Raw genomic sequence first — 26830 nt, 5'->3', positions numbered from 1 at the left:
AGTGTTTATAAGGTTTTTTTATAGTGTTTATTAGATTTTTTTTTTTGGGGTGGGGGGGGGGGGGGGGTGGAAACCCAGCAATTGTTTTTGAATAATGATTTGCATGCGTATCATTAATATTTCTCAGTTACATCCCTTTTGGCTTTATTTCTTGCTCTTTATCCTTGTGGAAATGGCATTAATTTCTTCAACCTCTTCAAGTTATTTTCTTCTTTTCTTAATCAAACCTAAATGATTTTTGCCATACCTGGCAGTTTTCACCCTGGGTACTTCTAACGTATTTGCATACCTGGCAGTTTTCACCCTGGGTACTTCTAACGTATTTACATACCTGGCAGTTTTCACCCTGGGTACTTCTAACGTATTTGCATACCTGGCAGTTTTCACCCTGGGTACTTCTAACGTATTTGCATACCTGGCAGTTTTCACCCTGGGTACTTCTAACGTATTTGCATACCTGGCAGTTTTCACCCTGGGTACTTTCACCCTGGGTACTTCTAACGTATTTGCATACCTGGCAGTTTTCACCCTGGGTACTTCTAACGTATTTACATACCTGGCAGTTTTCACCCTGGGTACTTTCACCCTGGGTACTTCTAACGTATTTGCATACCTGGCAGTTTTCACCCTGAGTACTTCTAACGTATTTACATACCTGGCAGTTTTCACCCTGGGTACTTCTAACGTATTTGCATACCTGAAATTGTAAAAAGAGTCTTTAACGTTCTTAAATTTTCTGGTGACATATTACGAATTATTTTAACCCTTAGCATGCTAGATAAATTGTCGTCTGCTGGAAATGTCATCTGCTAAAATTGTAAAGTTCATTCAATTTGCTCCAAAATTGGAAGAAATATTGTCAGAGTAGCAAACAGCTTGGAACCTGATCAGACGCCGATTTAATCGGCGTCTGATCTGGTTCCAAGCTGTTTGCAAAGGCTGTTAAATTCGCCTGCAGCAGGCTAAGGGTTAAATGATAGTTTATTTTCAATATTCCATTAGGCCAAATGGCCCATGAGGATATACAATACATGATATATGGCAAGACAGTGTACATCAAATAAATCTATATGCAACTGAAGTTAATGTGCGGAGAAGGTTTACAATGCATTGCATAATAATATCCTTAATGCGTGATAATATCAATGCCTAATAAATAAATAATATTGAAAATTACAAAACCATGCGTTTTACAAACCACAGAATCTTATGATACATTTTCAGACGAGTTTTGTTTGAAGTCTAGTTTTGCAAACTCTTTAAATGTCACGGTATCAGCGGCAATAGTTCTGAGCCTACCTAAATGAAGCGATGTCATATGAACTTTGTTAAATAATGCGCATGTCGAGTGAGAGAGAGAGTATTCATCAAAAATAATCCTAAGTGCTATATATTGAAGTTTTTCCATTCAGTTTTTCTGTAGTACTTTTGCTACATAAGTGCAAGAGGAAAACTATTAAAGTTGGATTTAATAAATGTTTTCAAAATAACTAACCTAGCATCAAAATTTAAGAATTTACTTAGCCTAATCTTACTCAGGCGGTAAATACTGTTAAAACACTTTTTTGCTAAAAATTATTTCTTAATTACATTTGAGCACTTCCATGTGATACGAAACTAAAAGGTATGAAAAATATTGAGAACGAATGGAATTTGTGGTCCAAGAGTAAGCTCCCTTGCAGATGCCCTTCCTCCATTTTCTGTGCAAACATGTCTCTTTGTCGGCAGTTTTTAAGAGGACCTCGACTGCTTTCTCAGTGTCAGAGGCTTTCAGTATTATCTCAGCAAAAATGTAACGAAAGCACAGATCCAGACAGCATGTCATTCACGTTTGCGTCCCCAGGAAAAGTATGTGGTGACTTAATTTCTAAATGAATAACCGGTGGGTGGGGTAAACATAAATTTTTAATATCTTTAGGCATAAAGACAAAAAATAACTGTTTTTCTTTATTCTGTATAAATTTCAGAAACTTCCAGTGGCTGCCAGGACCCATTTTAAAATGCTGTAACTTACATTTTCTTGCAGAATCAGTTTTCCCACAGGCATTTAAACATTTTAACCAGTTAAAGTTTGGGGTGAAAAATTGAGGAGTTTTTCTTGCACATTTGCACCCCCTCACTAAGAGATACATAAACGCTGTCTCCAAAACTGGGGGAGTAAAGTACTATTTGGGGGTTTCTAGGAAAACTGAGAATATATATTGCCTGTGGCTGTACTGAATCACTGTGACAGGCACGAGTATCCAACCGGTATCAAGACGTTTCACCTCCTAGACGTTTCTCCCCTAGACTTTTCACCTCCTGGTTGTTTCACCCCTAGATGTTTCACCCCCTGATTATTTATAGTGATTAAATAGGTGTTAAAAGATCTACTGTTATACTTGATTGATCTTTGATTAATGGTCTACAAGGTATTGAGCAGTCTCAGATCAAAGAAGCATAACAGCAGAACTTGAGCACATACTTAATCAACATATTCAGCAACTTTGATTATTATTTGGAAATATAAAATGATGTTGATTAAGTTTTAAGAATAATTCTATAGTCTTATAAAAAAATGGTTTATAGGTCTATTGAATTAAATATGTCAATTGTAAATCAAAATAATTTAAGTATTTTTTTTAACAAAACTCACAAAAATATAAAAAAGTTAAATTATAATATTCCTTCTTGTAAGTTATTGAATAAAATGAATTGCTTGAATATTTATTTTAGGCAAAATGTGTAGAAAACTTTGAGTCAAACTGAAAAAAAAAATCAGTAAAAAATTGTTATTTATTTCACTACATAACTTAGAAACTTAGAAAATTTATTATACCTCTTGAATTACAGAATAATTTTGATTTTGTTTTTAATAATAATTCTGTAGTATTTAAAAAGTTGTTACAGATTATAGTTAAATTTGCAAATTATTCAATAAAATGAATTGCATGAATGTTTATTTTAGGCAAAATGTGTAGATAACTTTGAGTCAAATGGAAAAAAAATCGGTGAAAAATTAATTAGTTATATCAATACAATTGACTACATACTAGTTTCTGAAAAAGCATCATTACACAACCAGACATATTTCAATGAATGCATATTTATTTCAGAATATAGAATTAAAAAAAAAAAAGAAGCCAAAAATACCGAATTTTAATGGATGTTAAAGACAAAATGGCAAGCTTAAGGTTTTGCTAGTTGGGTTGGGGAGAGGCTACTCAGGGAGGTGTGAATTCCTATGAAATTCCTGTGAAATTAATGTGTCACTGATTGGCAGCTGACACTTGATACACAGTCTACATTCCAGACAAAGTATAACTAAAGACAGAAAGGGTCATTCTTAATTCATTATTGAATTAAACAAGGAAACAATTGTATTTCCAGATATTTTATTATATTACACATCACTGAACTATTTCCTTTAAAAAATAAGCACATTTGAAAAAAATCACATAAATATCTTAACAAGTATCACCACTTTCATTCATACACATAGTCCTTATGTAATCATCAATGACACATATGTAAGCGTATTTGAAAAAAAACAAAAACTTATATTTAATATCACATAATTTTAACAATATGACCACTTTCATCTATACACATAAAGGCCGTAAAGGATTGGTTGAGCTGGTCTACGATGATACCTGGTTCAACCTCAACATCCATTACCTCTAATTGTAACTAAATAAGTAAAACATAGGTCCTAAAAATTTTGATTATTCATTTTAATAATGAATTAATTCTACAAAATTGGCAGTGAATTCAATTTTACAGCTGAACTCTTCATAATTGTAACTTATACTACATACAGTGAAGTCTTCATTTTTTACAATTGTAATTTAAGGTATAATTTATCATCCACTGTATTTTCTACTTATCTTCAGTGTGAAACAAAATTCTTCAGACGTAAAAAAAAAAATGGTACTAGTAGCTTCCTCGCTTGGTGCTCAGCATTAAGAGGATAGTGCTAGGACTGGTCAGCCCGGTGTCAGTATAATGTGACTGGGTGGGGTATCATGCCACCTGTCTAAGACGTGATATTCCAGTGAGGCAGCACTATAAAGATGGGCATTGTGCTCACTGCTACAAGTAAGACACCATTGTTATATGACTGAAAAACTGTTGAAAAAGACGTTAAACCCGAACACACACACAAATTGATGGTCCCTGTCCTCATCTACGGCTTTCTTGTAATCAGCACGTGTGATACCTATGGTGGCATAGAGGTGACATAGGAAATGTTTTATTTATCACGTGAGCACGTGTTAGCTTCCACGTGCGAACGTGTTAATTAATACGTGCGCATGTGATAACTATCATGTTCGCACGTGTTAGCTATCACGTTCGCATATGGTAGCTAACACGTTTGCATGTGATACCTATCACGTTCGTATCTATATAGGATCTATTTTATTGATCACGTTGGCATAGAGGGGACATAGGACGTTTGATAAATAAAATATTTCCTGTGTCCCCTCTATGCCACCGTAGATACCTGTAACGAAAAAATGTGAAAATTGCCAAAATAATTTTTCATTCATATGCACTATTTAAAAAAAATTCAAATAACTCATTATACTAATCAAGAAACAAAGAAAAATCTGATGTGATTAATATTTTATATGATAGGTTAATATCAACTCAATAAGGGATCCGGACATTTGCCCCCCAGGACATTTGCCCCCCAATGAAAAAGTGGACAGCTGGACACTTGCCCCCCAGTTTAAATGGTAGATAGGACATTTGCCCCCCAGTGCTTATTTCTGAAACGGACGTTTGCCCCCCAATATTTTTGTCCCCCAGTGATTGTTTATGAACTTAATAGAAGATAATTATCATATTGCGGATAACAATGTCTTTGTTTCTTACAATTTTCTAGCACATAATTGCCAAATTAACAAGTTTGAGTGCTAAAAACATTGCACAAATTAAAAAATATTATGTTGTTATGAGCTCTTTTATAACTCAATAATAGGCTATTATTTACCTTAACACCTGGATGCAATTAACATATTCATCAAATTTTTATCAAATTAAAAAAAGTTTTTAGGACGAAAAATTGCCTTTTAGAGTAATTTTGATAATAAAACAACATAATACACAATCATATCTACTGGTATATAGGACATTGATATTGGGGGGCAAATGTCCATTCTAAAAATAAGCAGTGGGAGGCAAATGATATGACTGTGCAATGTTATCTGATCTGATCTGGGACACCGTTTCCGGTCTGAAATGTAAACAGACGGAAGTAACTTTTCTGTTACAAAATTGCAAATATTTGTTATTAAACGCACAATATAATCACGGACATTTATACAAATCATTAACATTATACTAGTGCAAACCACGAACGTTGAGTTTGGTGCTCTACTTCATCGCGCTGTCTGGCTACGACGACTAGAAGTTTCGCCCCACCCAGCTGTATCTACATGCTTTTCCTCCGTTTTATAAATTAGTAAATTTTTAATATATATGATCATATTGGATCTGTTAGGTGTGTTGAGCTTGTTTACCTGTAGAGTGTGTCTACTATTTTTCTTTCTTTCACTTCTTGTTTAATATATTATGAAATAGAAACATATTGTCAGTATAAGCGGCTGTGCCGTACATACACCAACACACAAAATATATATTTACACAGCGGCTGTGCCGCATTTGTATGATGCATAATAAAGTTGCACGAAAAGGTCCGGGTCGACATTTTCTTGATATTTCAAGAATTGTCGGTTCTACATTAGACCCAAAAGAGGAACATCATGTCCGGTATAGTGTGTCAAGGCATATTTGTACTATAAAGGGTAAAACCGTAAACCTCATACAAAACTTAAATTTGAGGAAGATAGCGTCGGATATAGGAAAAACCCTTAGTAACGTAACACGTGTCACACCATTGGCGTCTGGCAGTTTGCTGTTAGAGTTTAAAAGTGCGGAAGCACTGACTATGGCCTTAAACCTCTCTAATGTTTATATTGGAGGGGTTTTTTGTGATATTCAACTGCCGTCCTCAGTTCCGACATTTGATATTGTAATACATGGGGTGCCGGTTTCTGAAAATGCCTCAGATTTTGTCAAACAGTTAGAATTTGACACATCTAGAGGAGCTATTGTACTCAGAGCTCAGCGTTTAAAAACCAAATATGGTAAAGATTCTGGGGCTATCAAAATCACATTTAGTGGAGCGTGTCCCCTACAACTAAGAGTAAAAGATACAAATATAGTGTATCTAACTGAAACCTATATACAGCCCCCAACTCGTTGTTTTAATTGCCAGGACTATGGCCATACGGCCAGTGGCTGTAAAAGACCCCCCCGTTGTTGCCGATGCTCCGGGCAACATAGAACTGACTCCTGTAGTTCGCCGTATATCAAATGCATAAACTGCGGAGATGATCATGCGGCGTCCTACAGGGGTTGTGTTCAATACACAAAAGCTACGGCTATTACAGCCATATCAAAAAATAGAAAAGTCTCTTGGGGTAGAGCAGAAGCTATTTTAGCGGAAGAACTCGCCATTATTGAACAAGAAAACTTAGCCCGGGGTCCGGGGACTGACCCCTCCCCCACCTGTTCACCAATTAAAAAGCAGGGGGAGCAAATGGCACACCGGTTACAGAGCAGTCAAACAGTAAATGACCTGTATAGCAGCAGTGTGCGGGGGAGGGCTGGGTCCCCGGAAGCCAGGGATTCGAACCAGTCCGAAGTTGTACAAAATAATTCTTATGGCAACATACATAATACCGCACAAAAAGCATCTACCCCAGTGGGACCTAAATGTACAAATGAAAATCAGGTTCAAAATAAATTAGAAATCTCTATCCCAACAATAATAACAACAAATAAGAATATAGAGATAGATAGTGAAGTCCCATTTGAGGTACCGGACTCTCCGTCAGTCTCTACGGGATCTAAGGATATCACCGTCAGTGACGACGGAGGGTTCGACATCACAGATGAGGACTCAATAGTTTCCTTACATTCCTCACTTTTTAACTCTAGCACCTCTCCTCAAAAAAATAAGAGTAAAGTTAAAACAGAAAATTATAGTAATTTATCAATTTCTGGCTTGGTGGCTATTGAAGAAACTCCAACAAAAATGGAGTCTATAGCAGTTGACAGATCTGCACAAACTTCACCTCTATCTGGTCAAAAAAAATCTGTCCATTTCAAAATTCAACATCAAGAAAAAGTAAAACATACTACCATTGACGATTTGACCAAAATCATCAAGAACATCATAGCAAGCAAAGCTAGACCGGCAAAAAATAAGTTACACCTTTTTATTCAAAATAAACTAATCAGTAGTTTGGATTTAGAATCAAATAAGGAAGAGGTGCTAGATAGTAAAATCACCAAAAAAACCATATTTAGAGCAACATCTACCCGGGGCACGGCCATGATCGGTGGGGGATGTAATATTCCTAGCACCCCTAGAAAACTAAAATGTGGTAGACAGCAAATTACTAAATTGATCAAGTCTCCATTCATTAAAACAATATTAAGTAATAAAGTAGGGGGAGGTAATACCAACCATGTCTAAGTCTTTAGAACTTATTAGTTTTAATATACAAGGTTTGACCAGTGTCAAACATACAGAATTAAAGCTTTTTTTAGAAAATAACCATCATATTGATATAGTATGTGTCCAGGAAACAAAATTTACTAGTAATTGCATTAGGACTATTCCTGGATACTATTCAGAATTTAAGCACTATTCCAATCCAAAAACAGGAAAAGGGGTTATTGCAGGGGGACTAGCAATATATATTAAACATGGAATTAACTATGAGGTGGTCACTGTAGACAGCCCCAGGGACAAAGATGGGGAGGTGGTCTATGAAATACAATTGATTAAAATATATACACTAGGATCTCCTCTATTCCTGGTCAATTTATATGCAAGGGGAGGTAACCTGGAATCACTGAACAAGATAACAGAACATCTTGTTAAAGATAACAATCTACAAGACTGTGTGATAACAGGTGACTTTAATGCTTATCATGAAAATTGGGGGTCAAATTATACAGATAAGAGGGGTAGGGATATTTGGAACTGGGCAGAAAATCACAGTTTGGTTATTATGAATGATGGTACTCCCACAAGGTTAGACAAAAGTAGAGGTATATTCTCCTGTATAGACCTCACTTTGGCCAGTCCCAAGATTTCGGCACAATTGGCATGGGGAGTAGTTAATGATAACATGGGATCAGACCACTTCCCCTTATATATATCATTAAATACAAAAATACAAGAAAATATAGAACAGAAATATGGGACTAAATATAATTATGAAAAGGCAGATTGGTCTACTTTTCATCAGTTGTGCTTAGGTATTGAACCTGAGGATGTCTACAGTGATAACATTGACACCTTTACCACAAATTTAACGGAAAAGATACTGGACATGGCTGAAAAATCTATTCCTGTCTCTACCTCTGGACCAAGAAAGGACAGGTCAGTCCCGTGGTGGAATGATGCCTGTAAAAATGTGGTACAGGAAAGAAAACAGGCAATAAACCAATTTAAAAGAAACCCTAGTCCTGATAATCTTGACAATTTGACTCAAGCAGAAAATAAAACCAAACAGGTCATCTTGGAAGCTAAGAAACAGAACTGGAAAGAATTCTGTGAAAATATATCAACTAGTAAATGTAGTGCAAAAATATTTTGGCAAAAAATTAAAAGGATTAAAGGTATAGCTTCCAACCCTGTACCACTACTAAAACTAAATAATAATATCACAAAAACTCCCCTTGAAAAGGCTCAGTTTCTGGTGACGCACTACAAACAGGTCTCAAGTGACTCAAATATGTTACCGGAAACCCTTCAATATCAGGCAGATTTTGAGTCACGTCACAGAAATACAGTATATGAGCCGGGGGAAAATGATACCACTTTAAACCTACCTTTTACTCTTCATGAATTAAAAGATAGCATTAATAAAAGGCGTGATTCTGCGGCGGGGCTGGATATCCTGTCCTATCAAATGTTTAAGCACCTGCCCGATACTATATTGGAGTTATGGTTGTTACTATACAACAGGGTGTGGCAGGGGGGTGTGTACCCAGCAGTGTGGAGGGAGGCGTGTGTGATACCATTACATAAAAATGGAAAAGATAAAAACGACCCTAAATCATATAGACCAATTAGCCTTACCTCCCACTCAGGGAAATTACTGGAGGGGATGGTAAAGGCTCGTTTAGATCACTTTCTGGAATTAAAAAATATCATAAACCCCTTTCAATCTGGCTTTAGAAAGGGAAGAAGCACTTTGGATCAGCTTGCGCGTTTGCAGCACGATGTGATACAAGCCAAAAACAGATCACGTTCAGTGCTTGCAATATTTTTGGACTTAACTGCAGCTTTTGATTTAACGTGGCATTTTGGAGTACTATATAAACTTAAAGAATATGGCATCACAGGCGCCTGCTTCCAGTACTTAAGGTCCTTCCTTGAGGGCAGAAAAATTTCTGTTAGAGTAGATGGGGTACTTTCGGATCAAGAACCTCTTGAACGTGGAACTCCTCAAGGTTCGATCCTTTCACCGTTGCTCTTTTCTATTATAATCAACGGTCTCCCAGATACTCTCTTAAACTCTGGGATGGTCATCAGCCAGTTCGCAGATGATTCTGGAACATGGAAATCCAGGGGTCTAGCTAGGTCCAATTTTTTGGGAGAAGTCACTTCTCCCTCAAGCTGATTTAGGGAGAAGTGAGGAGACTTTAGGGAGAAGTGGGAAGACTTTTCCTACTGCAATGATGTTGAGTGATTTGAAAGGTGGCTGTAATGTTCTTGATAAAAAGTATTGATGTGACCATTCATTTCTTAGTTAGATCATTTCCCATACAGTGGTTATTGTTTCGTTAAAAAATTCTGAAAAAAGTCGTTTTCAAAATTCAAGCCGATTCTGTAAATGTAACCCGCCGAATTTTGGTTATATCTTGTATGAAGTGTTTATTATTAACACCGAGTCATTCACCGAGGAATGTCAGTATCTCACTCGAATAAAACTGAAAGTAAACTGTGTAATCTAGAAATACATATTCAAATAAATTCATCGATGGAAGTCAATTTAAACATAGTTTATACATTACATGTCGTTCTTTTATCATAGATAACAAATAATTGTGTACCAAATTCCAATTAATCGCATGGTTAATCAGCAGATTCTTTAAAAAAACTTTGCTTTTTGCACTCAAACATGTTGACAATTAAGAACGAAGTGTCAAAGATGTAAACGCGACGCTAATTGGCTGAACACAATCAACGAGGTGTATCGGATAATTTGATTCGCTTTCACACTAATCGGGAAAATCTCGCAAGTACCTGAAGTAGGCGGAGCTTAAATTATGCTCCCGGCGTGTGTTTGTGTATTCGGCACTCGATATGACACCGTGCAAATTGTAAACAGTCCGGGTAGCACTAATTAGTGAGTGCGGAAATCAAGAAAATCGGGCGACTTGCATTTCGCTTTGAGGTTAGATTTGAGCGAAGTTTGAAGTTCTAGAGCGCCTATTTCGCTCAAGTCGCCCACTCGCGAGAGCCCTGAAATCAGGGTCCAATTTGGTCAAACTAGCCCAGGATGCACAGGCAGGTTTGGACTCTCTATGGGGATGGGCTAAAAACTGGGGATTTAAAATTTCAGAAACTAAAACAGTAGCTATTCTTTTTTGAAATAAAATACAGCACACTTTGAACGTTAATTTAGGCGGCACACCAATAAAATTTGTTAAAGTTGCTCGATTTTTAGGAGTATTATTGGATAAAAAACTCACATTCGAGCAACATATATTAGATTTGGTTAAACGGTGCCAGAAGGACTTAAATGTTATGCGAATGTTAAAAGGCACAGATTTCGGGACAGATAAAAATAGCCTTTTACTACTATATAAGTCCCTTATACGTTCAAAAATAGATTATGGTGCTCAAATCTATTCTGGTGCTAGCAATACTCTACTCAATAAGCTTGATAGAGTCCAAAACAATGCCCTGAGGTTGGCCCTGGGTGCCCTCAGCTCCACCCCTGCACAGGACCTTGAGGTGGAGGCAGGAATACCTCCCCTGAAACTAAGAAGAATGGAACAAACATTAAAATATTGGACCAGAATTAAGGCCTCTAAAACTAATAACCCAGTACACACCTTATTAGGTACAGGCTATTTTGTTAAATCAAAGTTCAAAAATCACAGTCTTCCATTTGGGGCTCATTCCCAGGAATTGGCTGAGAATTGTGGCCTAAGAGATGTAAATGTTGCCGAACACCAGACCCTCGTGGTTCCGCCATGGACTCTCAAATTGCCAGATGTTGATATTCTATAACAGAAAAAGTGAACAAATCTGATTTGCCGCAATTCGCAAATACAGAAACAAAAATCTATTTCGAAAAATATTCAGGTCATGTTCATATATATACAGATGGATCCAAATGTCCGAATTCAGGCAAGGTAGCTTCTGCTGTTATAGTACCATCAATGAATTTCGAACAAATCGATAGGTTAACTAATAATACATCCATCTATACAGCAGAACTCCTTGCCATTAAAAATGCTATGTGCTGGATTTTGGCCAATAAACCAAGCAAAGTGGCCATTTTTTCGGATTCACTATCATCACTGACCTCACTGAAATGAAATAATAGTCAGTCGAGGCCAGAACTGTTGTCAGAAATAATTAATTTATATAATGAGGGCCTGAACGCAGGCCTAGAGGTCACCATAGTATGGTGTCCAGCACACATAGGTATATCTGGCAATGAGAGAGCTGACTTGGCGGCCAAGGCGGGACTGATGTTTGACAGAGTAACTAAACATATTGACCTCTCACCCACTGAAGTATACTCCAGGATTTGAACCTATATTCTGGCCAAGTGGCAAGCAAATGTTTCTATAGGTGACCCGAAAAATAAACACATTAAGACTTCAGTGGGGCTCAGCCGTCCAGTGGTCTATTCGCAAGATAAAAAGGTGGATAAGACCATAACACGGCTGAGACTGGGCACAAACCTGTTGCCCGGGAGTATCGGGCAATATATCAAGAAGATTGAACCGGTTTGTGCCCAGTGTAGAGTGAAATATGATACTAAACATCTGTTACTGGACTGTGGTGAATTTGGCACCAATAGAGAAGCCTTGAAACAATCATTATCATTCTGTGACCTCAATTATACATTAAAAAACATACTAGATCCACCAAAAATTAATAGAGTAGCTGTCTTTAAAGCATTAGAAAAATTTATTCTAGACTGTAGATTAACTGATAAAATCTAAAATAAACATTATCAAGGTTTTCTGCTTCCCACATGTGTTTCTTTTCATAACCTAAATATTTAATACAAAATAGTGTAAGATTTATACTGGATTTTCATACTTGACAAAAGAAAATATGTATAATACACAATATAACCAAAAGATCTGGTTATATAAAGCATTGCATAATTCTTTAATAACCTTTTAGAGTAAAATAATATTAATAGTACATGTATAAAAAATTTAAATAATAATGAGGTTTATACTTGACAACAAAAAATTTGTCAGTATTGTCAGAAATACCTGATATTTCTATATAATCCCATAGAGGGTTTTTTGAGGGAGTGCGGACTTGCCGTACATCCCCATTGTATTTAATATAATGGAATAAGTAAAACTGAAAATTAAATAGTATACTACATATTAATAAGATTGTGTCAGATATTCATTATCTTACTTTGATAATATAGAACACAAAGTTGGGTAAGCAGTAAACACAGAATAATAACAATAACTGAACAGATATAGGGGTGCTAGTATATATTATTCTATTCTATTCAATTTATAATAGATATCCATTGGATTATCAACATTTTACATATATTCGTTAAAAAAAAAAAAACTCTATAACAGTTAATTGGTATTAGAACAATTGTGAGAAAAGATGAAAGACAGTAAGTCTTTTCCTTTGATAAAGCAAAATTTTAGGTAATTACATATATTGTATTGGCATCAGTAGACAAATTATGGGTAGTAATATTAATTATTTCTATGATTTTTATTAAAGGGTACTAAAACAGTAAGGTTGATAACTGGTAAATGTAAGGATCGTGTGAACTGTCTTACATCCCTCTGCATAGCTGGATATCAACCCGAAACCAAACTATAAATAAATGGAAAACAAAAATATTCAGACGGTTAGGCTATACTGTCAACATTTTTTGGTCATATACTGATTGCTGAAAAATATATGTTAGCCGAGCAAGTTATTAGTTAGAATAGTTGAGCAACATTATACTTATATATAACCGGTCACCCCAGGAAACTCTAGTAAATTACCAATCAGCTATAATGGTTATAGCTGATTCAGCAAAGGAGATAAAGACAGCAATAAGCCTTAAAAAAGAACAATAAGAATCAAAAAAAAAAAATATGTTTGTTGCTTCTTGTCCTATCCACCCAATAATACAGTACAGACGCCATGGTATACACGAATTCATATGCTATAACTGTGTAGGTTTTAATTGTTGCCATATCATGTGACCCTCAGGTTTTATCTGTATATATGCCAAATGTAATTATTTTATATAAATTGTTATTTTTTTAACAGTGGCCCTAAAAAGTAAGCCATGAAACGGTGTTTACTATATATTGGATTGTTTTTATTATTCATATCTTAAACAGGGTCACATGAAAGGCATTGTCTTAAATATTGTTTGATTGATGACCATTATTATTCATATGGGAGGAAGGGAGCTACATGTTGCCTGATATGTTAAAAAAGTCTCCATATTGTACATAAATATATACTATTTCTCTTTTATAGTATAAGTAATTTTAGCAGTTTACTGCAGAAATGGGCTCAATGTAAATAATATGGAGCAAAAGTCATCATGAGCCCATTCAAGAGTGAAACTATATTATATATGTTCAACAAGACAGTTTCACCACATACCAGGCAATACAGACATTACTGATAGCTAAATGGGGCTTTAGTCTACAACTCAGATTTTTCAGAGTTGTTAGAATCTCAATGTGATATCTGGCAACATTGTTATTCTTATATGGTCATCATCAATATTCAGTAATAATAAAGTCCAGATAATAGTTAAGTATGCCAAAAATAAAATTTAGGCTAAATGACAGAGGCAGTATATAAAAATGATTATGGTTTACGTAAAAACATATTATTTAACATCAAAAATGATTTATTTTCTATTACAGTAACAATCAGGTGGTTAAATTCGTTTTTTCTGTTTTTCAGAAAAATCGGATTGACCTACTTGATTTGTAAACAACTTTAGGACAGCCAATCACGACAAAGCAGACAACGCGGTTTTAACCAATCAGCGTTGGCCTGCCAAAACCGTGGTTCGGCTGAAAAATGTAAACAAACAGAAGTTTTTCAATAAATTTATGACTTTGCTGTCTCTGTCACACTTATAAATATAGTTTTAAATATAAAATATGTTTTTATAATTGATATAGTATAAATTGGGGAAAACAAAATGCCTTGACACACTATATGAGGTACATGAAAGAAGATACACATATAAAAATGAAGAAGTGAAATAAGTTAGTCTTTTCTTCTAACTGTAGTTTTTATGATAAATGTATGGGATTAAGTTCCCATCTTATTCACAGTCCACTGGAGGTCACTTTGACCTACTTTAGACTGTGAATTATGGTACACACTGTACACGTAGCCTATAAAGTGTTGTTATATAATTGAAGCTATGCTCGCCCATATGGTCTTAACCGGTGGCGAGGGTAAACAAACTCAACACACACACACAAATGTCCTATCTGGCATTTCAACTGGGGGGCAAATGTCCAGAAGTATTTATAGATCTAACTCTTTAATCCCAGAAATATCAAAATTTATTTTATATAAATAGCTCTCTACTCAAGTAGTAAATTGAACTCAACAATTTATGAGCACAATCCATGTTAACATAACTAAATTCTTCAGTCTTGAGAAAAACACTAAACCAATAAAATATGTCTGATTACAGGGTACAATGTGCTAATTATTATCAATAATTTATCAAATTTGAGATCGTGTTTTTCTCAGATTAATTTATTATTTATAAATAATACTGTTTCCTGTTTCTTTCATTTACTATGTATCTAAAACGATGAAAAACACTGTTAACATTTCATATTCAACAAGCCTCAAACCTGAGAGAGAGCTATTTATCAAATATTTACAAAAAACACAAAATATAACGGCAACTTTTTTTCACGAGCACAATCCATCTCTTAAATACTAAGGAAAACAGTAAGTATATTATTTTAATTCATCGGTCCCGAGAAAAGCAAGAATTTGATAAAAGCTTCCAGTTTCGGCGTGCAAATTGCACTATTTGTGGAATTTGCGATCATATTTTTCGCAGGATTAAAGAGTTATAAACACTTCAGAAATACTTTGGTTTGAAAAGTAAAGAAATCGGTTGAAAATATGTTGGTTGAATGACTTCAGTATGGGAGAGCCGTACATGCTAAAGGTTTAAATCCCGATTATGTCATGAATTGGCCAGAAATTCAAATAAAACATGAATCAAAAGGGGATTAAATTCCTCATTGATTTATGTAAAAAAAAATACAAATTTTCTTGTGATTTAAACCTATGTATGTACTGTACACTATTAATGTTTACTATGTTTACGTGCAATATGTGCAAGCAACAAAACCAATAACTTCATATTACTGTGTACTATGATTTATCCTCCAGTATTTTGGTCCTTTGAAGTTTTAGTTTTTACATAATTTATTTTAGTTTGATCGTGAAGGAAGTTCTACAACTTATATTAATCACTCTCGACACCTAATTCCTGATGGAATCCATCGCCACAAGGGTATGAGAGAAGAGGCCAGTTTCCCTTTTAATGCTGAGCGCCAAGCAAGGGAGCTACTGGTACCATTTTTCACGTCTTTGGTATGACGCGGTTGGGGATCGAACCCACGACCTCCCGCACTCAAAGCGGACGCTCTACCACTAGGCTATCGGGGAGGTAGTAGAGGCTTCGAAGTTTTGACGTTTCAATTGCCCATCACAAACCTAAAACAATCAGAACATTGAATTATTTTGACTAAAGAGAGAAGTGACCTCCCAAAAATTGGTCCTAGTTTGAGCTCTGCACTATATACAAATCAGACAGTTGGTGAACCAACAAACTGGCACAAGTCCTATTTTACATAACTTGTTGAGCTAAACAGGCATCATCATAGTGCATTATTCTGCTGCCTAAATTTCCAGTGTTTAAAATGTCAAATCCTATGGGAAAACTTGTTCTGCAGTTACGATCATGTAGCACAATGTGGGTATGCATTTGCAATGAGAAATTTCTGTAAAAAGAAGCCATTGATTTTCTATTTATTGTTTAGTTATAGGGTAAAATATGTGATGCCTTTTTATACCCCCACCAAACATGTTTGAGGGGGGTATATAGGAGTCAGTTTTGCCGCGTCCCGTCCCGTCCCGTCCCGTCCCGTCCCGAAATCTATTATCTCAGTTATTACCAAATGGATTTGATTCAAACTTAAAATACATGTTCCACCTTATCACCCACATCATGTGACACAAGGTGCATAACTCTTGACACCAAGTTTTCATGAATTATGTCCACTTTTACTTAGAATTTAGGGTTAATTTTGCTGTATTTTCACTCTATCTCAGTTATTACTAAATGGATTTGATTCAAACTTAAAATAGATGTTCCACCTCATCACCCACATCATGTGACATAAGCTGCATAACTCTGACACCAATTTTTTTTATGAATTATGCCCCTTTTTACTTAGAATTTAAGGTTGATTTTGATGTATTTTCACTATATCTCAGTTACTACTGAATGGATTTGATTCAAACTTAAAATAGATGTTCCATCTCATCACCCACATCATGTGCCCACATCATGTGACACAAGGTCCATAACTCTGACACAAGTTTTCATGAATTATGCCCCCTTTTAACTTTGAATTTAGGTTAATTTTGTTGTATTTTCACTATATCTCAGTTATTACTAAATGGATTTGATTCAAACTTAAAATAGTTGTTCCACCACACCACCTACATCATGTGACATAAGGTGCTTAACTCTGACATAAATTTTTTATGAATTATGTCCCCTTTTACTTTAAATTTAAGGTTGATTTTGATGTATTTTCACTATATCTCAGTTATTACAAAATGGATTTGATTCAAACTTAAAATAGATGTTCCACCTCATCACCCACATCATGTGACACAAGGTGCATAACTCTGACACCAATCTTCATGAATTATGCCCCTTTTTACTTAGAATTTAAGGTTAATTTTTATGTATTTTCACTATATCTCAGTTACTACTGAATGGATTTGATTCAGACTTAAAATAGATGTTCCACCTCATCACCCACATCATGTGACACAAGGTGCATAACTCTGACACTAATTTTTCTTGAATTGTGTCCCTTTTACCTAGAATTTAAGGTTATTTTGATGTATTTTCACTATATCTCATTCTGATTGGCTTAGAGCCAAAGGGAAGTAACCTTTTTTTAACTTTTGTATGGAGTTTCTTCACCTTAAATTCCAGGAATTAGTCTATTTTTAGAAATCCTATTTTTAGATTTTCAATATTTTAGGTATTTTTCTAACTTTTTTATTATAAGTCCTATGTAAAAAGTAAATACATTTTTCTGTGGTAACATGGGTCGGTAAGACACTTTTTTGTATTCACTTTTAGTGTATCTCTAATATTAGAGATTTAATATATTTACTAGTATTACTATACTAGCATTATACTAGTATTACTTACATGTGGAAGCCCAGGATGAAGTACTCCAAAGACTAAGTTTTTTTAAGATTTCTTATGGTTGCCATTCTTCTGTGACAAGACCGTATGGTGGGGGTATGAGTCACTCCTGTGACAGTTCTAGTTAAATTTATAGGCTGTTTTGAAATTTAAGGACTACAGAAAAGCAAGTACAATGATGTTTGAAAGCAAAATTTACTGTACCAGAAGTAACTTCAGGGCTTTTCATCCCAATTAAAAATAAGGTCATTTTTCCCAAAGTTCAGTCATGTCAGTGGCACAGGAACTTCCCATAAAAAAATAAAAAAAATTGGCAATTATATTTCACAAATAGGAAGCAATGAGCTCATTTATGATTAGAAACCACCAATTGTGTCCTCTGTTACATGCCTCTTTTGCAGAAGGAAAAAAGACCCTGTTTCAATAAAATGCTCTTTTCCCAAAATTAGCAGTTATCATGTATGAATTTCCCAATTTGAAAGGTCAGGGCCTCTTCCCAATTTCCTGATGAAGAGCCCTGAACTTTTAACCAGTTGAAATATATAGATATAAATTGTTTTGGTGTATTTACTATTAGTTTTACACTGTAGACATTCTACTCTTCAGGTATATTACAATGCTGAGGTTGTGAAGCAAGTGGACGTACCAACACTGAGTGGTGTTTTTGGTATTCTAGCGAGACATGTGCCCACAATAGCAGCTCTAAAACCAGGAATTGTATCTGTCTTTGAACAAGATGGTGTCGCTCCAAAGAAAATATTTGGTGAGTCAGTTTTTTTATAACGAAAAGATGAGTATATTGTATAATTTGTAAGCATTAATTAAACTTTTTGTACCTTTCTGTAGGTATATATGCCCATTAAAAGAGTATTTGTAAACTCTTTCTTGTGAATTTCTCTGTGGTTTTTATCCGTAATTGCAATCTTGGAAAAATATAATGCCTTTTGTTGGTGTAAATTGAACTAAGCTTGAAAATGGTGAATGGAATTTCTTTGGAATGATACAATAAAAGTCCTGTTTTGTGAAATGTTAGTAAATATTTCAGGAAGTCTGGTTTTCCTTTGAAGATTTTGCAAGACATGTAATAGAGTCAAAATATTCCTCAAAGTAGGAGTTACATGAATTTTAATGTATTCTGTAAAACAACCAACCATTTATGTTAACAACAATGGAACAATTTGATACAATTTACAGACATTGCTTGAGGTCACTTTTCTTGGTTGCAGTGAATAGAAATTCATGATATGCCTGAAGTTTTTGATACCAAGATATTATGGATTATTTAATGTTTATATTTCAGTTTCCAGTGGCACAGTTACAGTAAACAATGATTCATCTGTACAAATTTTAGCAGAGGAGGCCCATCCATTGGAAAGCTTCGAGGCAAAGGTAAAATGATAATTTTATGTTGCAATATATTATTAACATCTCCGTATGGTGAAATATTTAATAAATTATGGCAGTCTTATTATGGACTTAGGCCATGTTTACATGAAAAAGGAATTTAACATCAAATATCAATTTTGTAACCATCAGATTATAGATAATATGCAAATATGACTTGGAATATTTTACAGATCAGTGAGTGTGCAATAACTACAATGTCCTTGTGGAGGAATTTTTGCAACAATATTTATAGGTTATTAGATTTGTATCGAGAAATTGTGACAAGTTCTACAGCAGAAATATTGACTTTAGGAGAGAAATATTATTCTGCGAAAGGATGAGTGCATATTTCCCGATGCAGATCTAATAATCTTTTTATTACATACACATTTATACTTAAAATTATTATAAAAATGTGATAAAATTGTTCTTAAGCCTGAGTAAAACTGAAATATCATTGTAAAAGAACTTTTAAATGCGACAAGATAATGAAACTGACGTCGCAAATGACGTCACACCCCCAATATGAAAATTTAACTTCAGTGTTTTAGGTTCCATTGAAGTTTGACTGAGTTTATAAATGAGTATGTAATAAGATGAAATACAATTCATTATTAGTTACTTATTACAGGATTCCTTTGTAACCTTAATATTTTGTATATAACCAAGAATAAACATGTCATTATGTTCGATAGGACTGTCTTGAAATATTTCTAAATTTTAGTATTTTAAATTCTCAGTCAGTTGACGTGTATGATATTTTCTGTTTCCAAGTATGCAACTTTGCATTTATTTGCCTAGTAATATAAGTAATCGTCCAAAAGTTGTGGAAATTTGTTTATTTCTCAATCATATGATATTCTGTATGACAGCCCTTTTAACAGGATGACATACAGGTGTTGAATTGTAATTTTATACCAAGAAAGAGTGGTGTTCGGTACTTTGTTAGTAATTGTAAATAAAAACATATTTGTGTAACAGTCATACTCATGCACAGACTTAATAAAAAAAGTTCTCTTTCAGTTTGACACAGTACATTCTGTACTTTCAGGGTGTCATCTTGTAGATTAATTTTGATTGTAATAAAGTTGTTCTATTTCTTGACAGGAAGTGCAGCACAATCTTCAGGAGGCCCAGAATGCTGTGAACTCAGCAAAAACTGACCAGGATAAAGCCGAGGCTCAGATCGCCGTGGAATGCCTAGAAGAACTTACTAAAGCCATGGCCACTACTCATTAAAATCACAGAAACTTAGATCTTCTCATTTGTGTTAGAAACAGATTTTACTTGTTGAAAGAAGAATTTAATGTTCTAGAGATTACACGAGAGGGAATTTAAAAAGTATTAAAAGATGTTTTCCCTATAAAAGAGTGTTAATTATATCAGGGCCATGCATTATCTTTTAAAATGCATTTTCCTACCATCAGGAAGTTTATTGGTTGAAGTTTTGGAATTTTTGTGTTGAATGCTGTTATTGTAATCTACTAGATTAATATTACAGTGAATAAATTATAGACACACAATTGTTCATGTCATATTCATACCAGAAATGTGATTATATTGCTTGAGTGAAAGCATATGTTGTGTATATATAACATGGAGTACTGCCTTGTTCTAGGTGCACTTTCATCTACTGAGTACAAGTATGATGCCCCATGTCTGAGTTTTCTCTTTTTGACTCCACATAGATTATCATGGGTTTTCTATTTTGACTCAACATTGATTATCTTTGGTTTTCTCGTTTGACTCTACATAGATTATCATGGGTTTTCTTTTTTGACTTCATATAGATTATCATGGGTTTTCTCTGTTGACTCCACATAGACTATCATGGGTTTTCTATTTTGAATCCACATAGATTATCTTTGGTTTTCTCTTGATTCCACATAGATTACTGGTATCATGGGTTTTCTATTTTGACTTCACATACATTATCATGGTTTTCTCTGTTAGCTCCACATATAATATATGAGTTTTCTCTTAACTCCACATAGATTATCATGGATTTTCTCTGTTTACTACACATATATGAATGTTTTATGCTTGTGTATTTCAACTTTTATCAAAACATCACTGTGTATCGGCAGTCCTCTTGATAGAAAAGTAAAATCCCCCGAAAAACTTTACAAACGCATCAGATACTTCTGCTAGTGTAATGTCGTTGTCATCCTCTGACAAGTGCTATGAAGTATTTAATATGAAACTGCATTATTCGCACAAGCTACTGTTGTTTTAGAGTGATTGGACAGGTGCCATTCATAAAAATATTTCAGCCACATGTTTTAATTTAATAGGTCCTTTGTTATTTTGTAACACTTTACATAACCATTCTTTCAATTAACAGCAGTCATAAATTGGACTGTCCTATTTTAGCTCACCTGAGCCAAAGGCTCATGGTGAGCTTTTGTGACCACTCAATGTCCATGGTGCGTCATGTTTCCGTCAACATTTTTAGCTCATCTGATTTTTTGAAAAAAAATGATGAGTTATTGTCATCACTTGAGCGGTTGTCGGCGTCTGCGTCGGCGTTGCCTGGTTAAGTTTTATGTTTAGGTCAGCTTTTCTCCTAAACTATCAAAGCTATTGCTTTGAAACTTGGAATACTTGTTCACCATCATAAGCTGACCCTGTATAGCAAGAAACATAACTCCATCTTGCTTTTTGCAAGATTTATGGCCCCTTTTGTACTTAGAAAATATCAGATTTCTTGGTTAAGTTTTATGTTTAGGTCAACTTTTCTCCCAAACTGTCAAAGCTATTGCTTTGAAACTTGGAATACTTGTTCACCATCATAAGCTGACCCTGTACAGCAAGAAACATAACTCCATCTTGCTTTTTGCAAGATTTATTGCCCCTTTTGGACTTAGAAAATCAGTTTTCTTGGTTAAGTTTTATGTTTAGGTCAGCTTTTATCCTAAACTATCAAAGCTATTGCTTTAAAACTTGCAGCACTTGTTCACCATCATAAGTTGACCCTGTACAGCAAGAAACATAACTCCATCCTGCTTTTTGCAAGATTTATGGCCCCTTTTGGACTTAGAAAATATCAGATTTCTTGGTTAAGTTTTATGTTTAGGTCAACTTTTTCTCTTAAACTATCAAAGCTATTGCTTTGAAACTTGCAACACTTGTTCACCATCATAAGCTGACCCTGTACAGCAAGCAGCGTAACTCCATCCTGATTTTTGCAATAATTATTGCCCCTTTTGGACTTAGAAAATCATTTTCTTGGTTGAGTATTATGTTTAAGTCAACTTTTCTCATAAACTATCAAAGCTATTGCTTTAAAACTTTCAACAGTTTTTCACCATCATAAGTGGACACTGTACATCAAAAAACATAACTCTATCCTGCTTTTTGCAAGAATGATGGCCCTTTTTAGACTTAGAAAATCACGGGTAGGACAATATTTCTATCACACAAAAAAAATCAGATGAGCGTCAGCACCCGCAAGGCGGTGCTCTTGTTAAAAAAATCTTCTTCTTCAAAAACCACTGGTATCGGAAAAACTTTGAAAACCTTCATGTCCAAAACAACGGGTCCTTGGGTTTTGATATTTGATATTTAGCATCATCTAGAGGTCCTCTACCAAGATTGTTCAAATTTGCTCACCTGAGCATATGTCTCACTGGGGGAGACATATTGTTTTTGCCCTGTACGTCTGTCCGTCACACTTCATTTCTGGGCAATAACTGGAAAGCCATTTGACCGAGAACCTTCAAACTTCATAGGATGGTAGGGCTTATGGAGTACACGGCTGCTATTGTTTTTGGGGTCACTCCATCAAAGGTCAAGGTCACAGGGGCCTGAATATGGAAAATCATTTCCGATCAATAACTTGAGAACCACTTGACCCAGAATGTTGAAACTTCATAGGATGATTGATCATGCAGAGTAGACGGCTGCTATTGTTTTTGGGGTCACTCCATCAAAGGTCAAGGTCACTGGGGCTGGAACATGGAAAACCGTTTCCCATCAATAACATGAGAACCACTTTACCCAGAATGTTGAAACTTCATAGGATGATTGGACATGCAGAGTAGATGGCCCCTTATGATTTTTTGGTCACTCTGTTAAAGGTCAAGGTCACAGCGGACAGAACATAGAAATCCATTTTCGGTCAATAATTTGAGAACTATTTGACCTAGAGCCTTCAAACTTCATAGGGTGATAAGACTTACAGAGTAGATGACCCCTAATGTTTTTGGGGTCACTCTATCAAAGGTCAAAGTCACAGGGGGCTGAACATAGAAAACTCTTTCCAATCAATAAGATGAGAACCACTTGACCCAGAACCACCAGGCCCAAAATGTTGAAACTTAGTGGTATGATTGGACATGCCAAGTAAATGATCCCTATTGCAGCCAAGCATCAGTGTCTCTTTGACTTTCGCTCTTTACCCCTATTGACTTCTTGCCTATACGACTATGCACTGGGGGAGACATGCACTTTTTAACAAAAGCGTCTTCTAGTTAAAACTGTAAATTTGTTATATTCAACTTATACAGCTCTTGTGTAAATTAAAAACGTTTTGATGGCCTCAAGTAAGGTCTCATATTTAAAGAAGTGTACCAAAGGCTGCATGCATATACATTTAAGCTTGCACTTTTGGAGGATACAGTTGTTTATTTGTTGTTGTTTTTTTTTTCAAATTAATCAGTCTTTTGTATCTTTTTTACAACAATATTCCAGTTGCAGTCCCACATTTGACACAAGGAACCTGCTGGAACAAGTACTAGCCCATTCTACTTAAAAAGTATCTCATTTCTTTTGAAGAATAAGACTTTGAAATTGAAATACACTAACTTAAAGCCCTTTGGCATGATCAAACATGAACCCAGGAAATCTGCTTGAACTTAATGGGGACCACCAGCAAATGCCTGTCTGTGAGCTGATAAAGCAGCTAAGATAGGATTGATGCAGTATATGTGATTGTTTTATTGTCTTATAAGCAGGATTTGGCTATGAACCAAAACATCAGGTCTTTACCAGATGAATAAAATGGTTAGACCTTCTTGCAGGCCAAAAGCAATCTTTTAGATGGGCTAGGAAATGATTAACCTATACTTTTTATTTGGCCATATGATTAAAATAGGTAAATCTACAACTATGAGATGTTTCATAAAACTCTATGGAATTTTTTTTATCAGCAAAAAGGATTTTCCCATAGAAGCTCATTGATGACCAATTTTTTTTAAAAAAAAGAGCTGTCTATAAGACAGCCAGTGCTTGACTATTCGAATCATTGTCCCAGAAGCAGCAATATTACCCTAAACGTTGAAATATCTATAGAGTTTCAATCCAGTATTTGCATTAGTTTTGAAGGTGGTAACTTGCATGCAAAACTTTAACCAAAAGTTTAAAGTTGAAAAGGGGACATGATTTGGACAAAATACATGTCAGAGTTATGGGACTTAAGGCCATTAACTAGTTGTATAAGCCTGAAGACACTTAAAAAGTTTCAATTTTATATCTGCACATGTTTTGCAGATAGTAACTTGCACACGAAACTTTATCAAGAGTAAGTCCAAAAGGGGACAGAATTTGCCCAAAATACATGTCAAACTTGCAGGACTTGACCCAGTGAGGTTGGTAATTGATCTAGAAAAAGAAAAAATAAGTTTCAAAGCTATATGGCTTTAATAATAGCCATATGTACTTGCACATAAAACTTCCAAAAAGGGGCATAATTTGGCCAAGTGCATGTCAGAGTTATAAAACTTAATGCAATCAACTAGTTTCATAACCCTAAAGACATGTGAAGTTTCAATTCAATATCTACATTAGTTTAGAGTTAGTAACTTGCATGTAAAACTTTAACCAGGATTTTCTAAGTCCAAAAGGGGGCATAATTTGGCTAAAATACATGTCAGAGTTATGGGACTTGACTCAGTGAGGTTGGTAATTGACATAGAAAAAGAAAAAATAAGTTTCAAAGCTATATGCTTTGCCATATGTACTTGCATGCAAAACTTAAACCAAGGTGTGATGCCAAGGGTGAGTAGAATAGCTAAACTATTCTTTGAATAGTCGAGCTAAAACTTCAAGCAAAGGTTTTGGCTGAATATATTTGTATAAAATAATGCTTTGAAAAAATACAATTTAATAAAATTCTACATTTTAGAATATATGTTTATTTGTTTCAAACATGCAGAACTACCTCGTGTAACAAAAGTTTTGCTTATTAGGTGGACATTTATTAAACTCCCAGAAACAAAGTACATCCAGGCTATGCTATGGCTTTCCATTGTTCTGTTCTTCTGTATTCATGAATGCTGCATAGATTTAACTGCAAAGAAGATTTTCATTAAACTTGCATCAGCTATTAGCCTCATCAAGACGACATGCTTTGGACCAAGGTCAAGGACAAATTTGGAGGTCAAAATTCAATCTGCTTAACTCCTTGTCCTTGAATACATAGGAAGTTTTCACACAACTAGCATCAATTACTTTGCACATTAAAATGACTTGCAGAGTGCCCAACCTAGGCCACTAGATTCAAGGTCAGGTAGCTTAAATTCGTCTCACTTTCTATCTTCTTATCCATTAGAAGGGTTTTCATACAACTAGTATCAAATATTACCTCATAAAGGTGTTTCTAAGAGGTAAAAGATGAAATAGCTCAAATTTGTTTCTGCTCAATTTTTAACCACTGGAAGGGTTTTCACAAAACAAGCACAAACTGTTCACCTCAGCAAACGACATGCATTGTGAACAACACAGTTCATTAGGTTCAAGGTCAAGGTCATACCTGAATGTCAAATGTCCTCACATTTTACATTTTTAGCTCACCTGTCACATAGTGACAAGGTGAGCTTTTGTGATCACGCAGCGTCCGTCGTACGTCCGTGCGTCCGTCCGTCCGTAAACTTTTGCTTGTGACCATTCTAGAGGTCACATTTTTTGTGGGATCTTTATGAAAGTTGGTCAGAATGTTCATCTTGATGATATCTAGGTCAAGTTCGAAACTGGGTCATGTGCCTTCAAAAACTAGGTCAGTAGGTCTAAAAATAGAAAAACCTTGTGACCTCTCTAGAGGCCATATATTTCACAAGATCTTCATGAAAATTGGTCAAAATGTTCATCTTGATGATATCTAGGTCAAGTTCGAAACTGGGTCACGTGCCATCAAAAACTAGGTCAGTAGGTCTAAAAATAGAAAAACCTTGTGACCTCTCTAGAGGCCATATATTTCAAAAGATCTTCATGAAAATTGATCAGAATGTTCATTTTGATGATATCTAGGTCAAGTTCGGAAGTGGGTCACGTGCCATCAAAAACTAGGTCAGTAGGTCAAATAATAGAAAAACATTGTGACCTCTCTAAAGGCCATATTTTTCATGGGATATGTATGAAAGTTGGTCTGAATGTTCATCTTGATGATATCTAAATCAAGTTTGAAACTGGGTCATGTGCGGTCAAAAACTAGGTCAGTAGGTCTAAAAATAGAATAACTTTGTGACCTCTTTAGAGGCCATATATTTCATGAGATCTTCATGAAAATTGGTCAGAATGTTCACCTTGATGATATCTAGGTCAAGCTTGAAAGTGGGTCACGTGCCATCAAAAACTAGGTCAGTAGGTCAAATAATAGAGAAACCTTGTGACCTCTCTAGAGGCCATATTTTTCATGTGATCTGTATGAAAGTTGGTCTGAATGTTCATCTTGATGATATCTAGGTCAAGTTCGA

General features: G+C 35.1%; 1 protein-coding gene across 1 annotated transcript; it reads left to right on the top strand.

The window, feature by feature from the left end:
- The first annotated feature begins 1626 nt into the window (after positions 1-1626).
- On the top strand, positions 1627-20662 carry LOC123544659 (ATP synthase subunit delta, mitochondrial-like). The gene is made up of 4 exons (XM_053539855.1): positions 1627-1848; positions 18360-18516; positions 19054-19142; positions 20247-20662. Exons 1-4 carry the CDS (start codon positions 1627-1629, stop codon positions 20376-20378), a joined length of 600 nt encoding a protein of 199 aa, XP_053395830.1. The 3' UTR covers positions 20379-20662.
- Positions 20663-26830: the final 6168 nt, after the last annotated feature.

Source organism: Mercenaria mercenaria, chromosome 3, assembly GCF_021730395.1.
Source record: "Mercenaria mercenaria strain notata chromosome 3, MADL_Memer_1, whole genome shotgun sequence".
In the NCBI taxonomy this organism is placed as follows: Eukaryota; Metazoa; Mollusca; class Bivalvia; order Venerida; family Veneridae; genus Mercenaria; species Mercenaria mercenaria.
Note: the sequence above shows the minus strand (reverse complement) of the source record. Positions and strands in the feature narration are given on the sequence as shown.

What these genes read in the sequence shown, in the direction of transcription:
- LOC123544659 (XM_053539855.1), top strand. Translation starts at nt 1,627, where the DNA reads ATGAAAAATATTGAGAACGAATGGAATTTGTGGTCCAAGAGTAAGCTC. An exon ending in CGTTTGCGTCCCCAGGAAAA is followed by an intron (nt 1,849 to 18,359) that starts GTATGTGGTGAC and finishes TCTACTCTTCAG; the next exon opens with GTATATTACAATGCTGAGGT. An exon ending in CGCTCCAAAGAAAATATTTG is followed by an intron (nt 18,517 to 19,053) that starts GTGAGTCAGTTT and finishes TTTATATTTCAG; the next exon opens with TTTCCAGTGGCACAGTTACA.